The sequence below is a fragment of the Rhinoderma darwinii genome, chromosome 2 (assembly GCF_050947455.1).
Source record: "Rhinoderma darwinii isolate aRhiDar2 chromosome 2, aRhiDar2.hap1, whole genome shotgun sequence".
Taxonomy (NCBI): domain Eukaryota; kingdom Metazoa; phylum Chordata; class Amphibia; order Anura; family Rhinodermatidae; genus Rhinoderma; species Rhinoderma darwinii.
The window spans coordinates 187061514-187079944 of record NC_134688.1 but is presented as its reverse complement, the minus strand read 5'-3'; the positions used below and the strand labels follow the sequence as shown (position 1 = coordinate 187079944).

At 42.7% G+C, this 18431-nt stretch overlaps 1 protein-coding gene across 2 annotated transcripts; it reads left to right on the top strand.

The window, feature by feature from the left end:
* Positions 1 to 1569: 1569 nt before the first annotated feature.
* LOC142740896 (gamma-tubulin complex component 5-like) lies at positions 1570 to 17150 on the top strand. Of its 2 annotated transcripts, XM_075850319.1 has the most exons (7): positions 1570 to 1785; positions 4004 to 4120; positions 4230 to 4283; positions 7163 to 7335; positions 10279 to 10451; positions 15703 to 15765; positions 16345 to 17150. In XM_075850319.1, exons 1-4 carry the CDS (start codon positions 1652 to 1654, stop codon positions 7164 to 7166), a joined length of 309 nt encoding a protein of 102 aa, XP_075706434.1. In that variant the 5' UTR covers positions 1570 to 1651; the 3' UTR covers positions 7167 to 7335; positions 10279 to 10451; positions 15703 to 15765; positions 16345 to 17150. The 2 variants fall into 2 exon arrangements, 1 of the variants encoding a protein (XP_075706434.1); XR_012880912.1 differs by lacking the exon at positions 4004 to 4120.
* Positions 17151 to 18431: the final 1281 nt, after the last annotated feature.

Here is an 18431-nt window from a genome sequence, read left to right as displayed (position 1 = left end):
CTGGTATATAGAGGCCCACATCCCCACATATAGACCCCCTGTATATAGTGGCCCACATATAGACCACACCTGTATATAGTGGCCCACATCCCCACATATAGACGACCCCCCCTGTAGATAGAGCCACCACTATAGATAATGCCACTCACAGTTTTATTAGAGAAAAACAAAAAAGACGTTACATACTCACATGATCCCGTTCCCGCACTGTCCGATGGCAATGCAGACCTGCTCTCTTCTGAGCAGGTCTGCTGGAGCTGAGCGACGCGTCGTTCAATGACGCTGATTGGCGGGGCAGAATGACTTGCCCCGTCAATCAGCGCCTTTCAAGCACGGAAGCGGCGCGATGATGTCATTGCGCTGCTAGCGTTGTTGAAAGGCGCTGAATGGTCGGGCACAGAACATGCCCGGCCATTCAGCGCTAATGCATGTATTTTCAGTCGCTAGAACCGGGGCCCCATCCGGTGATAGCAACACCTACGGGCATGAGAGGGCCTGTGTCACCCGGCCCATACTTGTTGGAGCCTTGGCGGCGCGGGCCTCGTAGTAGCGGTTCCATCTGCTGTAGCAGCCATAACGGCCGCTGGGCATATGGGGGGGCGTGTCGGCTGGCGGTACAGACCCCCTCAACCAGCGGGCCCCGTAGCGGCCGCTACCGCGGTAGTTGCGCCACTGGTTATGGCTTTTGGAAAGTGGGGAGAAAAAAATTAAAATCTGAAAAATGGCTGTGGTAGGAAGGGGTTACAAATGTGGCAAGCCTGGATTTCATTATATGTTTTTTTCGTCAGTGCAGTAATTTACACTTCTATAGACTAAGTTTTGAATTTACATAGGTGCACATTTTAAGTATTTTACACTGATTTTATTGTACTAGTTTAAAGAACCTGTCACCAGTTTATAACTGCCCTATCTTCTACCTGATCTAATAGATAACGTATGGTCCGTGTCATACACTTCTCTTTACTACGCCCACTTGGTGAAAAGTAAAAAAAACGCCCACTTGTTCATTAAGAACGAATTTGCATAACACTTAAAATGCTCCTCTTTGTAAAAAATAAACGTTTTTTTAAAAAAAACTGAAAAAAAACAACACAAAAAACATTACTTATCTACATGAAAGCGCCGATTAGATTAGGTAGAAGATAGGGCAGTTATAAAGTGGTGATTGATAAAATTATTATATTGACTTCTTCCTTCGTAGGGGAGCAGGTTGGCGATAAGCTAGAATCGGTCCTGTATATAACTGATTAACAAACAGCATGGCTGAAAACTTCTGTCTTAAAACTCTAGAGAAGATGAAAAGTTACGTAAAATATACTGTACATAGAGACACGCTTGTTAATATGAAAAGATCAGGACTAGAACTTGTGTATTTACTGTCTGAGGAGCTGGTGTACGAGCTTGGATTACTTCAAACGCATCATACATTGTCTCACCATGGCGACAGTCTGCTTGGTTTAAACACGTTGAGCATATTTAGACCCAATCAAATCTGTCCGTTTACAGTCGCTCCACCCCCTCCCGCAAACGTGCCCTTCTCTACAGACGATTGGCTGCTGTCGGCTAACGTACTGAAGATTGGTGATTGGTGTATGGCTGTCCAATCCGTGGTCAGGTGACATTTGCCGGGCTGCCTGCTAATGTACGGGACATGGCGCACTGGACCCGCTATGAAAGAGAGCAGGAGAAGGATGTCAGGAAGCTGATCTCCAGTCTGAGCGGCCTGGACGATGAGAGCGACAATAACTACCAGCTGGCGCTGCAATACGCCGGGTCCAACTTCAGGTCTGTGCTTATTGGTCGCACACTATCTGCTGCTGTTGTGGAACTACAAGTCCCAGCATTCACGTCATTAATAAGGGGAGACGGTGACTTGCTCCTAGTTCTGTATCACCTCCTTCTGTCTGTAAAATGAAGTGTTATTGTTGTAAACAGTTCTGCAGCTTTATAATACCATTTGTATTTCAATTCCGCAAATATTTTTAAGATCTCTGTTTGCTGTCAGTAAAGTGGAACGTTATTGTTGCTGTGTTGCTCTATGATGGCCTGAATGGTGTAGTATTCATAAAATTGGCCACCTGATGAACCCATGAAGTCAATAAGATCCATTAGGATCCATTCCGCAGTGAATCCATCATATCTATCATTGATTATATCATTGTAAAACCGAGCAGAACCAAATAATTCTCAAAGCTGAAGGTTTGCTGCATCGCATCAGTCGCACAAATCACCTTCCTAGTCTTGTGTTTTGCTACAATGTATTCTTATAGAATATCGCCAAGACTGGATATGATTATTGCAAACTTTCAGCTTTGAGAAGTATTGGGTCTATATGCGTTTTCTTCGCATGATTGTATGGCCCCATTCACACGACCGTACCCGTAACCACAGTCCGTGATTACGGGCATGGCTGGCCGCGGACAACCCCCCCACACACACATTTGCGGGGCCACACTCCCATATAAAGTATGGGAGCACGGTCCGTAAAAAGCGAAAAAATATGTCATGTCCTATCTTTTGCAGTGCCTTTCTATTGCACGAACACCTTCCTGTAAATATATGGGAAGGTGTCCGTCAGCCATAGAATTGAATGGGTCAAAATTTACCTTCGTTTGCATGGAGCCTAAGACTATGTTCACAACACGTTTTTGCCGATGTTTGTTGCACGTCAGGAAAAATCTACCAACGTATACGCTAAACGTGGGCTTTGACAAATGCCTAACAATGGCATCCATTACCATAGAGTTTAATGGTATTAGTTAAGCGTATACGTCAAGAACTGGGGTCATGATGTATCCATTAAACGGGTATTGTTATAGTCTATAGGTGACGCATGCCACTATTAGGGTATGTTCACACGCAGAGTCAAAAACGTCTCAAAATACGGAGCTGTTTTCAAGAGAAAACAGCTCCTGATTTTCAGACGTTTTTTGTGCCATTCACGATTTTCGCTGCGTTTTTTACGGACGTTTTTGGAGCTTTTTACAATAGTCTATCAAAAACGTCCCAAGAAGTGTCCTGCACTTTTTCGCAGCCATTTTTTTTACGTGTAAAACAAAAACGCTCCGTCGGAACAGAATGCCGTTTCCCCATTGAAATCAATGGCCAGATATTTGGAGGCGTTCTTATTCCGATTTTTCGGGCGTTTACGGCCCGACAAACTGCCAAAAAAGGCCATGTGAACATACCTTCAAGCTATAATGGTACCCATTTAATATATTGAAAAGCACATGACATATATGTTAAATGTATACCTGTGGCATATGTCACCCATAGGCTCCTATTTAAAAAAAAAAAACAACGTATTTAGTATACATATGTAGTATCAACCCGTGTGCATGGGGCGTAAAAAACAAAAACAAAAAGTTACTCAATAATTATATACACCCCCAAAATGGTGAAAATAAAAACTACAACTTCTGCAAAAAATAAGTCATTCTACAGCTGCGCCAACAGGTAAACCAAAAAGTTATGGTTCTCGGAATGTGGCAATGAAAAGGTCCCAAAATAGGCTGGACCTTAAGGGGTTAAGGAAGACCTAGACACAACGATTTGGCCACAATCAGATGAACGTTTGGATATCGGAAGGTCAGACCCTTTTAATATGTCCATATATTGTGCCAGCCGGACAAACCCAGAGATCTAGGTTGTGCATAGAAATACTTTTTTTTTTTTTTTTTTTTGTTTATATGTTAATATTCCTATGGGGCAGATTTACCAATGCATTAATGCCAGCTGTCTGACAAAATGACATTACAAAGAATGGAAGACAAATGCTTGATGTTTCAGGGTCTGCTGACCTTTCCTCAATGCAAACACCAATTGTATATCCTGGTGTTGTTCCGCATCATACATCTCCTTGGGTTATATGACGCATGGCACAATGTAAAATTAGGTGGGTGAACCCAAGAGTAGGTCTGCAGCATTTCTAGAAATCTGACCATATTAGTAGATATTGATGACCAACTTACCACAATGTCCTCCTGTGATCCTACTCTTTTAGGTATAGAAGAAAGGTCCATAGACAGATGTCTCGTTCAGTGCTGGTGGGACATCTCCTGTGCAGATCTTTCTCTACGAAGCTACTTCCACTGGTCCTATTCGTTTGGGTTCATCACAGGTCTGGCAAAAGGGTGATCCTATGGATGTTACCCATAAATATTGTACACCTCTGCATTGTGACTGACCTGTAAATAGTTTCTCATCTATATGTCTTCATTTCTTTGTAGATTCCATCAGTATCTTGATGTAAGCAGCCACAACATATATGGGACCCTAGACGGGTAACTTTTTATTTGTTATAGCGTGCATATACACTACTATGAAGGGGCATAAAAAATGAGCTTTGTTTACAGGATCTATGAAACATTTGTGATCCATTCAGATCTGAGTAAGGCCTCGTTTACACGTGCGTGATATACGTGCGTGCGACGCGAGTGCTTTTCACGCGTGTCGTACGCACCTATATTAGTCTATGGGGCCGTGCAGACAGTCCGTGAGTTTTGCTCAGCGTGAGTGCGCTGAAAAAAACTCACGACCTGCCCTGCCTTTGTGCGCTGTTCGCGCATCACGCACCCATTGAAGTCAATGGGTGCGTGAAAACCATGCATGCCGCACAGAAGCACTTCCGTGCGAACTGCGTGATTCACGCAACAGCTGTCAAACTCTGAATGTAAACAGAAAAGCACCACGTGCTTTTCTGTTTACAAACATCCAAACGGAGTGTCATAATGATGGCGGCTGCGCGAAAATCACGCAGCCACGCATCATACACTGATGACACGCAGTTGTTAAGTGCCTTTTGAGCACGCAATACGCCGCGTTTTTTGCTTGCGCAAAACGCACACGCTTGTGTAAATCAGGCCTAAAGCTGAGAGCTGGAAGCGACTGACAGGGGAGTTCTTGAATCTTCCTCTTCACAGCACAGAGAGGACACAGGTAACTCCCATTGTGTTGCCTTCTGTTTATTTCCTGAATTTGAATGACACAGACAGATGTTTAGAAAAAAAATGAAATGTGTTATTTTGTGGAGCTAATGTGATTTGTTCTTCAAAAAGACATTAACGATAATATATACTAATACAAAGCAGTGTAGGGCACCAAATATAGACATAAACAGTAATCTGCCACCCATTGATCCTGCAAATCCAGCACTGGGAAAACATTGTCCTAGTACCTGGTTAGTGGGAATTGACCTGATATTTTATCACTGGACCCCCTGTGTAATTCAGTGCCCCTGTGGTGTTCCTCCCTCTCTTTGTATTTTTTATATATTTCATCTGTTCTTTTTTTTTTTTCTCAGACAGATGCGCATTATGCCATACTGTCTCTTCTACTTTGTTTCTCTTACTCACCCAAAAATGACTTTATTGAATTAACAAGCAGATAATTGGAAACAACTTATTTCTTTGAACATTAAAGGGGTAATCCAATCTCGAACATTGTAAGGGTATGTTCACACGGCAGCGTCCAATACGCCTGAAATTACGGAGCTGTTTTCAGGCGAAAACAGCTCCTGAATTTCAGACGTGATTGCTCGTACTCACGTTTTTCGCTGCGTCATTTACGGACGTAATTGGAGCTGTTTTTCAATGGAGTCAATGAAAAACGGCTCCAATTGCGTCTCAAGAAGTGACATGCACTTCTTTGACGCTGGTGTCTTTTTACGCGCCGTCTTTTGACAACGGCGCGTTAAAAAAAAGCCTGTGTGCACAGAACATCGTAACCCCATTGATTTCAATGGGCAGATGTTTGGAGCCGTAATTTCGGACGTAATTCGAGGCGTAAAACGCCCGAGTTACGTCCATAAATAGGGCGTGTGAACATACCCTAAATGTCCAATAGATGCAGGTCGCACCTCTAGGACTCGCATCTATCTCTAGAACGGGGCCTCTTGGAGCCCGCCCTACCTTCTTCTGCTGTCGTTGGGCATCGGGCACTGAGTTAGGAGGTGGCCGGGATTACGTAAACGGCGTAGCTTGCTGTGCTATGCTGTTCCTGCAACTCCCATTCACTTCTGTGGCCGGAGAGCAGCGACATTGGGAGAAGGTATTACAGGGGTCAGGGGACCCCATAGTAAAGATAAATGCAGGTAGAAGAGGTGGGACTTGGTTCTATCTTTCTTGTGTCTATTCCATAAATGTCAGAGATGGGAATACCCCTTTAACAGGGTTGTCCCCAAAATACCCTAAACTTATAGTTAAAATTCTCCATTCCCATGTTGCCACTCCACTCTGGTTCACCTTGAGGGCTGGATATGAACGTACTACCTTGCTTCCATCCATTTGCTTCTGCAGATGTTTGACACTTTGCTAAATGTCACTGTAGCATGTTGTGATATAAAAGGGTAACTAAACTTTTGACTAATGACGTGTCAGAAGTTTTGATCGGTGTGGGTCCGAACACTAAGACGCCCACCACTCGCTAAAACGAAGCGGCAAAGTTCTTGGATGAGTGCTGTGCCGTTTTGTTTCTGATCGCCTTTCCTCGGAGCGGTGTACGTGCTCAGTAGGAAGTCTGAGTCTGTACACCGCTTACTCGTCTTTCTGAGGAAAGCCGATCTGAAACACAGCGGTACAGCGCTCTCCCAAGTACTTCTGCTGCTTAGTTTTAACTATCAGTGGGGGTCTCAGTGCTCGGACCCACGCCGATCAAACCTGACATGTTAAAAGTTTAGTTACCCTTTAAGAATTTTAAGTACATGTATGCAATGCTAAATACTTTTGTGTCAAAAGAGAGAAAAGTATTGTATAATTTTTCTAGTTCGCCCAAAAAGGTATCATACCTACAATACTTTGTCTTTTTTGACACAAAAGTATTTAACATTGCATATTGTTTCTGGCTAACACGGTACTACACTATTTTTACCTATACGTATATTACAAAAAAACAACATTTTTCTTCTATTATAGGTATGGGTAAATGTCAGACAAACCCTTTTAATAACTGTGTAATGAATGTTTTTTGTTTTGATATTTAAAACCTAAAAAATAAGACCTATACTTGAGAATATACAGTCAAAGAAGGAAATCAAAGACCTGAAGGAGGGAGGGTGGGCATCGGTCCAAATCTTCAAAATGAACTGCTTGATCACGACAGAACAGCTTTTTTATTTATTTTTATGACCCATTTTCCCGCCTTTGAAATTCAAATGTCCCATCAGCTGATGCCAGCAGAAAATCGTCCTAGAGATAGAAATTTCTGGAACCTGCTCATGCAAATGCATAGCTGACCCAGGTCCAATCAGCTGGAACCAAAGAATAATCTGTCCGGAGACAGAAACATCTGAAACTTCCTCGTGCCACCACCACAGCTTACACAGGGGATGCCAAGACGGTAAGTACCATTCTAAAAATATAGACATGAAGGGAGAAAAGAGGGAAGGGTAAGAGAAAACATACACAAAAACACATGCTTTCCACTATAAAACCTTAGGAGGTTCGTGCGACCACGTGTCCCCCAAGAGATAGCTTGGGGGGCCCCTAACATTAGAATGGATCTTCTGGAGGCACACGTGACTGATCTTGCGTGGCACTTTCCTACAAGCCCCATTATTCCGTTAGTCTGCCTCTTCATCATAGTCCCTCCCCCTGCCGCCATATCACTGCCGGAGTGTGATTCTCCCTCCCTGCTCTGCTCACTACAAACCATTATAAATAATCCCATGACTATCTGAATATCGGCATAAAAGGGATCTACTACTGCACACAGGATGCTATACCGTGAGAAAGCTCAGTCAAAGACACTAGGCAAAGAGCATCTAGTGAATTCATCCGCAGCTAGGTGCTCTCTAGATCCGGACGCACGCTGAAACAGACTTCACATATGTATCCTCCAGCTACAGCATTACTGGACGGAAGAGCACAGCGGCATACTCGCAAAACAGCAGGGGGTGCCATCTAAGGAAACAAGGTCATGTCTATGGATTAATACAGATTTTGTAATGTGTTTAAATTGATACATAACTAACTTTTTGACATGGGATCGTTTTATTAGCACTTGCTGTGGTGGGACAACCTCTTAACCCCTACCCGCACGAGTTAGTAAGTATACGTCGTCGCGGGAGGTTACTTCCCGCACGAGGACGTATAGTTACTGAGTCTTTCGGGAAGTCAGCTGTCACCGACAGCTCATACTACACTCTTGCCGGCCAGCGGTCCTTTGCTGCCGATTTAGGTAATTAACCCCTTAAATGCGGCGTTCGGTTGCGATCGCTGCATTTTAGGGGTTTCTAGCATATTGCCAGACCCCGCTCTGAAATCGCGTGGTTTGCCGATAGTTAGCATGGCAAACTGAGGCCAAACAATGGCCTCCGTGTCTGCCATGGATAGAAGCCTATCAGGACCAACCTTTCGGCTGGTCCTGATAGGCATCCTTAGAGTGACAGGAAGTCACTGTGTCGTTCCTGATGCACACTGTCCCCGACAGCTGACACTCCAGTGTTGCCGATCAGCGGCTCATCGCCGCTGATTTCGGCAATTAACCTCTTAAATGCGGCAATCGCCGCATTTAGTGGGTTTGTAGCACATCGGCAGCCCCCATGCAATCGTGGGGTTTGAAATGTCAACCGGAGGCCAGACAACGGTCTCCGGGTCTGCCACGCATGAAAGCCTATGAGGACCAGCCTCTGGCTGGTCCTCATAGGCTTGCTGTCAGAGTGACTGTGATGTCACACTGACCGTTGGAATACGTTACACTACTAGGTAGTGTAATTTATTCTAGCAGCGATCAGTACTGCAGGTAAAAAAATAAAGTGTAACAAAAATGTTTATAGCTACATCGACTTACCTGCAAACGCCGATGCTGCTGCAGAATCATCTGTAGCCTCTGGTGCCGATGTGTCCTCGCTCGTCTGACGCGATGCAGGACCTGGGGAAGTGACGTCACAGCGTGATCTGCCAGAAGCTGGGCGTTCTGAAGAGAAGTGGATGATACTTCTCGTCAGAACACCCAGCTAGTAAAAGAAGTAAAAACGCCCCGATGTACGCACATAATACACGCCCAGTTGTACTTTTACTTTTCAACACGCCCAGTTGTACTTTTGCAAGCCTCATTTGCATAAATACAAAAATGGTCATAACTTGGCCAAAAAGTCTCGTTTTTTTAAAATAAAAACGTTACTGTAATCTACATAGCAGCGCCGATCTGCTGCAATAGCAGATAGGGGTTGCAAAATCTGGTGACAGAGCCTCTTTAACTCCTCTTCATACCGGAGATAGCACCGCTGATGAAAGACCGCATGGGTGCCGACACCACTGGGCTGCAGTACTAGACTTCATCAGCTAAATAAGCCAATCCGAGGCTAGGCTCGTAACATCTATCACCATGCTGCCAGCTGAATAAGCCGACCAGAGGCTGAGCTGGTGATGTCTATTGCTGCAGCCTAGCGGTTCTGGCACCTGAGCAGGCTTTTAGCAGCTCTACTATGAAGACACTTTCTCTGACATGCTGGCCTACTGTCCAGCGAGTGAGGGTTGGTAGAGCTTTCCTGGCTGTGTGATGGTGGTATCACATCAGCAGCTGATCACGTTTTCCTCGCTTATTGATCTCCAGTACAGACCAGTTGAGAGTGATGTGCAGCTCTGGATGTGAATGGCAGTAAATTTGCACATTTTTTACCGACTTACAACTTAGAGCCGGTATTTACTGTGTTTATGCATCTTTTAAATCACTTTTTATTAAAAAAAAGTCTTAATTTTTAAGATACAGCTTCTGTGTATCCTGTATACATAGAAGCTGTATCATCCTGTCTGTTCCGCGTTTGGCAGTTTAGCTGAACTGACGGCTCGGCTGAAAGCTGGTCCTACGTGTCTCTGACACACAAGATCCAGCTAATAACTATCACATCTAAGTTGTGAACACGCACGGCCAGCTTTCAGTTTAGCGATTCAGAAAAGACAATGCAACTTCTATGTATACAGTACACCTAGAAACTGTATTGTAAAAAAAGTTATAAAAGTTGCATAAAAAACAAATACATTAATTTAATAAACGCTATCTACACCTCTTATTAGCAAGTCCTGTTACCGCGTTAGTATTTCCCTGGATAAATTTGGGTTTTTTAACCCCACGTATCCCCACATTATAATTTGAATTACTGTAAATTATGTACTCCTCCTCGGCTTAAAATACTCCTCAAAAATGCTAAGAGGAGTATTTTTACCCTTTTGGAAAATATGTAGTGCGACCTATTTGCTAGCAAATAGAAGATAGCAAAAACTCACACAATTTAAAAAAAAAAAAATTTGTAAATTTTTTTTTTTTTTTTTTCCCTTGCAGATTCGTTCCAGCTGAACAGCTGACGAGGGGGAAGGGGTTAACTGGACACAGGTGGTATAAATTAGTCAGCAGACCTCATTTTGAGCTTGCTCTTTCTGAGCTTGGTGGTTTAAGTGGCTTGTGAACTAAGTGGAGTTCTAAAACCGGAGTTGAAAAGAGGAGTTGAAGCCCCAGTAAGTACTCTTCTTTTTCTTTGACAATTGTTCGCTGTTTTGGTGTAACTTGCATAATGGACAGCAAGATTGGAGGTTTTCTTCAGTGCACAGTTTGTCATATGTATACACGACTGGAGCCGGAGTTCCAGGGTGAATATCTCTGTGGCAGATGTGAGCATGTTGTTCACCTGGAAGCTCGTATTAGAGATCTGGAGGAGCAGAATGCAACACTGAGGAGGATAGACAATTTTGAGCGGAGCTTGCTGCTCACAGAGCATGCAGTTAGTGGGTTAGAACTGGAGGGTGAAGACATGGGTGAGCAGGATCAGGTAAGTAGCTGGGTTAATGTAGTTAGGGGCAGTAGAAAGGGGTCAAAGACAAGGAAGGCCGATCCGGTTTCTGGCATTCCAAGCAAAATTGCCAGGTTGGGTGATGATGCGAGGGTGTCAGTCTCAGAAAAGGCAGCCCTAGTGGATACTGATCTCCCTAACAGCCGGGAGAACAGCCCAGCTAGTAGTCGGCGGGATGGTAATGCAGGCAAGCCAAGACAATTGATAGTTGTAGGGGATTCTATAATCAGGAAGACGGATAGAATAATTTGTCGCCAAGACCACCTCAACCGAATGGTTTGCTGTCTCCCTGGTGCCAGGGTTCGGCATGTGGTGGAACGGGTGGACAAATTGCTGGGAGGGGCTGGTGATGATCCAGCTGTCGTGGTCCATGTCGGTACCAACGACAGAATAAATGGTAGGTGGAGGAGCCTTAAGAATAATTTTAAAGAACTAGGCTACAAGCTGAAGGGAAGGACCTCCAAGGTTGTATTCTCAGGAATACTGCCTGTGCCATGCGCATCACAGGAAAGACAGCGGGAGCTTAGGGAGTTAAATGCATGGCTGAAGTCTTGGTGTAGAGGAGAAGGATTTGGGTTCCTAGAGCACTGGGCTGACTTTTCATTGGGGTACAAACTGTATTCTGCAGATGATTTGCACCTAAATGGAAGGGGGTCCGCTGTGCTGGGGGAGAGAATTCTAGCTGGGGTGGCGGAGTATTTAAACTAGGGCTGAGGAGGGAGGTCAATGTAGAAAAAAAAGGGGTAGCCAGGTTAGAGAGGGGTCAGACTATATTGGTGGGGGGAGAAACAGAATGTGGGGAGAGGACTAGACAACAAGATAAGGAGATCCTTTCGTTACAAAACATCAGTGTAAATAAAAAGGACCGATTAATGTCAAATCACATTTCTGATAATAAAAGTGAACAACTGACAGGCAAGTTAAAGTGTATGTTCACAAATGCCAGAAGTCTAGCAAGCAAAATGGGGGAGCTGGAGGCCTTGATACTGGAAGAAAATATAGATATAGTTGGTGTTGCTGAAACATGGCTGGACTCTTCACATGACTGGGCTGTAAATCTACAGGGTTTTACACTTTTCCGTAAAGACAGGACAAATAGGAAAGGTGGTGGTGTATGTCTGTATGTGAGAAGTGATATGAAGGCGAGTGTGAAAGAGACAATAGTGGGTGAAGACTGTGAGGAGGTTGAAACCTTGTGGGTGGAACTAGAAAGGGAGGTAAACACTGAAAAAATTACTTTTGGTGTAATCTATAGACCCCCCAATATAACTGAGGAGATGGAAGGTCAGATATATAAACAGATGGAGCGGGCTGCACAGGCGGGTACTGTAGTGATAATGGGAGATTTTAATTTCCGGGATATTAATTGGTGTCATGGTTCGGCTTCAACTGCAAAGGGGAGACATTTCCTCAACCTGTTGCAGGAAAATTTTATGGGCCAGTTTGTGGAAGACCCGACTAGAGGTGAAGCTCTGTTGGATCTGGTCATTTCTAATAATGCAGATCTTGTTGGGAATGTCAATGTTCGTGAAAACCTCGGTAACAGTGATCATAATATAGTTACATTTTACCTATACTGTAAAAAACAAACGCAGGCTGGGAGGGCAAAAACATTTAATTTTAAGAAAGCCAATTTCCCCAGGATGAGGGCTGCAATTCAGGATATAGACTGGGAAGAACTAATGTCAAATAATGGAACAAATGATAAATGGGAGATTTTCAAATCTACTTTGAGTTATTATAGTGCAAAATTTATTCCTACAGGTAATAAGTATAAACGACTCAAATTAAACCCCACATGGCTTACACCTTCTGTGAAAGGGGCAATACATGACAAAAAAAGGGCATTTAAAAAATACAAATCTGAGGGTACAGCTGTAGCCTTTGTAAAATATAAGGAGCTTAATAAAATCTGTAAAAATGTAATAAAATTAGCAAAAATACAAAATGAAAGGCAGGTGGCCAAGGATAGTAAAACAAATCCTAAAAAATTCTTCAAGCATATAAATGCAAAAAAGCCAAGGTCTGAACATGTAGGACCCCTAGATAATGGTAATGGGGAGTTGATCACAGGGGATCAAGAGAAGGCAGAGTTACTAAATGGGTTCTTTAGCTCTGTATATACAACAGAAGAAGGAGCAGCTGATGTAGCCGGTGCCAGTGCTGTTAATATATCAGTTGATATACTGAATTGGATGAATGTAGATATGGTCCAAGCTAAATTAAATAAAATAAATGTACACAAGGCCCCGGGACCAGATGGGTTACACCCTAGAATTCTTAAAGAGCTTAGTTCAGTTATTTCTGTCCCCCTTTTCATAATATTCAGAGAATCTCTAGTGACTGGTATAGTGCCTAGGGACTGGCGCAGGGCAAATGTGGTGCCTATTTTCAAAAAGGGCTCTAGGTCTTCCCCGGGTAATTATAGACCAGTAAGCTTAACATCCATCGTGGGGAAAATGTTTGAGGGGCTATTGAGGGACTATATACAGGATTATGTGACAATAAATAGCATTATAAGTGACAGCCAGCACGGTTTTACTAAGGACAGAAGTTGTCAAACTAACCTAATCTGTTTTTATGAAGAGGTGAGCAGAAGTCTAGACAGAGGGGCCGCTGTGGATTTAGTGTTTTTGGACTTTGCAAAGGCATTTGACACTGTCCCCCATAGACGCCTAATGGGTAAATTAAGGACTATAGGTTTAGAAAATATAGTTTGTAATTGGATTGAGAATTGGCTCAAGGACCGTATCCAGAGGGTTGTGGTCAATGATTCCTTCTCTGAATGGTCCCCGGTTATAAGTGGTGTACCCCAGGGTTCAGTGCTGGGACCACTATTATTCAACTTATTTATTAATGATATAGAGGAAGGGATTAATAGCACTATTTCTATTTTTGCAGATGACACCAAGCTATGTAATATAGTTCAGACTATGGAAGATGTTCATGAATTACAGGCAGATTTAAACAAACTAAGTGTTTGGGCGTCCACTTGGCAAATGAAGTTTAATGTAGATAAATGTAAAGTTATGCATCTTGGTACCAACAACCTGCATGCATCATATGTCCTAGGGGGCGCTACACTGGCGGATTCACTTGTTGAGAAGGATCTGGGTGTACTTGTAAATCATAAACTCAATAACAGCATGCAGTGTCAATCAGCTGCTTCAAAGGCCAGCAAGATATTGTCGTGTATTAAAAGAGGCATGGACTCGCGGGACAGAGATGTAATATTGCCACTTTACAAAGCATTAGTGAGGCCTCATCTAGAATATGCAGTTCAGTTCTGGGCTCCAGTTCATAGAAAGGATGCCCTGGAGTTGGAAAAAATACAAAGAAGAGCAACGAAGCTAATAAGGGGCATGGAGAATTTAAGTTATGAGGAAAGATTGAAAGAATTAAACCTATTTAGCCTTGAAAAAAGAAAACTAAGGGGGGACATGATTAACTTATATAAATATATTAATGGCACATACAAAAAATATGGTGAAATCCTGTTCCTTGTAAAACCCCCTCAAAAAACAAGGGGGCACTCCCTCCGTCTGGAGAAAAAAAGGTTCAAGCTGCAGAGGCGACAAGGCTTCTTTACAGTGAGAACTGTGAATTTATGGAATAGCCTACCGCAGGAGCTGGTCACAGCAGGGACAGTAGATGGCTTTAAAAAAGGGTTAGATAATTTCCTAGAACAAAAAAATATTAGCTCCTATGTGTAGAAATTTTTCCTTCCCTTTTCCCTTCCCTTGGTTGAACTTGATGGACATGTGTCTTTTTTCAGCCGTACTAACTATGTAACTATGTAACCTCCAGCCAGAAGAATAAAAGGACTAATAGGTTAAGTTCCTACGTGGCAGATTTGTTGCAGACATTTCTGCGACTTAAAGGGACTTTGTCACCCCCCCTAAATTACAATAATCCGTTAATGGCTTAAAAGACACTAGTTCAGAATCTGTAATTTGTATCTTTCTACTCACTTGCATTCCCTTGCTGTAAGCCTGCAAACAGGCCGTGCGCTGCATGCTGGTAAGTCCTCGGAGTCCTTTCCATTATATCGCCAATCTTTGTAGTCCTTTCTGTGCATCAGCATGCAGCGCACGGCCTGTTTGCAGGTTTACATCGGGAGAATGCAAATGAGTAGAAAGATAAAAATTACAGATTCGGTATTGAGTGTTTTCAAGCGATTTACTGATTATTGTAGTTTTAGGGTGTTCTCAAAGGTGCCGTAGTCTCTTTAAACTCCATACCATACATGTGAATTGGGATGTTTCTGTAGCAGGTGCATGACTTACTACAAGACCTATTCAGATGTATTGGACAGTCGCATACATTTCTGCAACAAATCTGTCTTGTGTGAATTTACCCATAGAAGGATGGATTACCGAACGATCAGACTACACCTGGTTGGTTTGTAGTCTGTCTCCACTTTACATGCTTTTAAACAATGAATGAAAATTGGTTGCAAAGGTAGACATACTCTAACTATTAACGCTATATCCAACAGATCAGTAAGGTTTGCTTATTCTTCCTGTGTGGATATGTGGGTGAATGTTTCGCAGTATAACCAACCTTATTTCCGTTATGGTTTTTAACTGTGTAAATGAGAATTGTTCAGTGTTTGTCTGGTTTTACTCCAGTTATATTCCTCCTGCACTCTGGTGTGTGCGTGCGTGCGTGTTTTTAGAGGACTGGTTTAAAACCTGTATATAGTCATACCCAATATGTTGGCACTATATTAGCAGCAGGAAATAAATCCATAAATAAATTACACTGTTTCATGTTTATATGTAACCTTGTTTTAGAAATTACCTTTATTTTCACATGGGAAATAATATTATGACAGGTCTAGTTTCAGTTCTCTGCTCTGATTTCTGCATGTTTAATGAAAAGTAAACTGTATTTTGTGACTATTCGGCTACTTTCAGGTGTGAAGAAGCTTTTCATCTTTCATTTAAATGATGGGAAAGTCACTATCCGGAATGACACATGTAAGTTTATAAACGTATTTTTTATCCTATCTTGTTTCTAAATTGATATTGGATGATTTTGCACGTGTAATTAGAAAAAAAATCTCCACATGCTCAACATGTTTTCTTAGCACTTATAAGTCATATAGTTTTATGGTTTATAGGCCGCTGTAGAGATCCCTGTGGTGTGATTTCTTTAGCAGTAAATTGACTTTGCTCCCATCATGGCAACAGTGTTTTTTCTATAATAAGTTTTGGTTAAGGCAAGAACACTAAAAAGACTGATACACTTCTCCAAAGAATAGGCATGCTATAGTGTGCATATTACAAGAATGGGATTTGGAGATAGTGTTTTATGATTTATATGATACTGTAATGACGTAGATTAGTAAATTTTAGGCTCTTCAACATCAAGTGATTATTGTTACGATCTGAAAGATTACTGTTGTTTATACACGATCGCTTATTTACATGGGGTGGGAATGATCATTACAAAGTCTCACTCAAGTTAATACAAAGTGCATAAAGTAATGGGTTTTCTTTACACTATTCCAGTACTGAAATGTTTGTAAAAATTGTATTTCTCATTTTTCTCTTCAGAATTGCCTTAGGTCTGTGCTTGAACAAATTGGCCAAGTTGTGTTCAGACTTCAGAAATTTATGGATGACGTCACCGGTCGTTGTGCTGAGAATTCATTGCTCGGGACCCATCCAACCACCAAGAAAGGTGCTGAAGCTCCATTCCGAACATATCCGACCTTTATGTGGGCTTTGTATAAATACTTCATGAGCTTTAAAGCAGAACTTGCAGAGATTGAGAAATGTATTGTTAACCCCTTCAGGACTGAGCCTGTTGGCCTTCTGGACGAACCCGATTTTTCAAATCTGACGTGTCACTTTATGTGGTAATAACTCTGGAATGCTTTTACCTATCCAAGTGATTCTGAGATTGTTTTCTCGTGACATATTGTACTCTGTTAGGGAAATAATGTGGTCGATAAATTCAATATTTATTTGTAAAAAACGCCAAGATTTAGAGAAAATTAGCATTTATCTAAATTTAAATGTATCTACTTGTAAAACAGATAGTAATACCACACAAAATACTTACTAGTTTATATTTCCCATATTTCTTTTTTGTTTGCATCGTTTTTTGAACATTCTTTTATTTTTCTAGGACGTTACAAGGCTTAGAACTTTAGCAGCAATTTATCATATTTTCAAGAAAATTTCAAAAGCCTATTTTTTCACAGACCAGTTCAGTTCTGAAGTGGCTTTAAGAGCCTTATATATTACAAAGTCCCCATAAATCACCCCATTTTGAAAACTGCACCCCTCAAAGTATTCAAAACGGCATTCAGAAAGTGGTTTAACCCTTTAGGCGTTTAACAGGAATTAAAGCAAAGTAGAGATAAATTTACAAATTTCATTTTTTTTTGCCTAAATTCATTTGTAATAAAAACAAAATTTCTGTACCATTTTGAATCTATTTTTTCTGTAACACAGAAGTTTTTACCCGAGAAATGCAACTCCATATTTATTGCCCAGATTCTGCAATTTTTAGAAATATCCCGCATGTGGCCCTAGTGTGGTAATGGACTGAAACACCGGCCTCCGAAGCAAAGGAGCACCTAGTGGATTTTGGGGCCTCCTTTTTTTAGAATATATTTTAGGCGCCAAGTCAGGTGTGAATGGGTCTTGTGGTACCAAAACAGTAAAGACCCCCCAAAAGTGACCCCATTTTGGAAACTACACCCCTCAAGGAATTTATCTAGGGGTATAGTTATCATTTTGAACCCACAGTTTTTTTGCTAAATTTATTTGGAATAAGTATGTGAAGATGAAAATCTACTTTTTTTTTGTAAAAAAAAACAAAACGTATACATTTTTACAAGGAATAAAGTAGAAAAAACACCCCAACATATGTAAAGCAATTTCTCATGATTATAGCAATACCCCATTGTAATGTCCGTGGCTGCGCGCTGACAGCTGCAGCCACGAGTCAGCAAGCGCTGGCCCCAGCCTCCTCCTCAGGAGACGCCAGCGCTCGCATCCACTCACCTTCGCCGGAGCCCGCAGGGTGCGCGCGCACGCTCGTCCCCGCTCTTAAAGGGCCAGCGCGCGCACCGGACATCTTGAACGACCTTTGACCCGTGAGTACCCTGGGCTATAAGAGGGGTCCAGCCCCCTAGTTCGATGCCTGAGCGTTGTTAGTTTTCCCAGTCTGTCTTGCAAATGGTCCCTTAGTGTTTCCCGTTCCTGTTGTTACCCGTACCTTGTTCCCCGTTCCTGTTTCCCGTGCTTTGCCCTAGTATCTAGTCGTGCCACGTCCTGTGTCATCTGCCACGTCCTGTGTCATCTGCCACGTCCGGAGGAATCCGCCACGTCCTGTGTCATCTGCCACGTCCGGAGGAATCCGCCACGTCCTGTGTCATCTGCCACGTCCGGAGGAATCCGCCACGTCCTGTGTCATCTGCCACGTCCGGAGGAATCCGCCACGTCCTGTGTCATCTGCCACGTCAGGAGGAATCCGCCAAGTCCTTTGTCATCTGCCACGTCCGGAGGAATCCGCCACGTCTGGCGCAACTTGCGGCTCCTGTGTCATCCACCACGTTTGGCGCCATCTGCTGCACCCATCTCATCTGTGCCAGAGCTGCGGCCACCATCTGGACTATTCAGGTACCCTT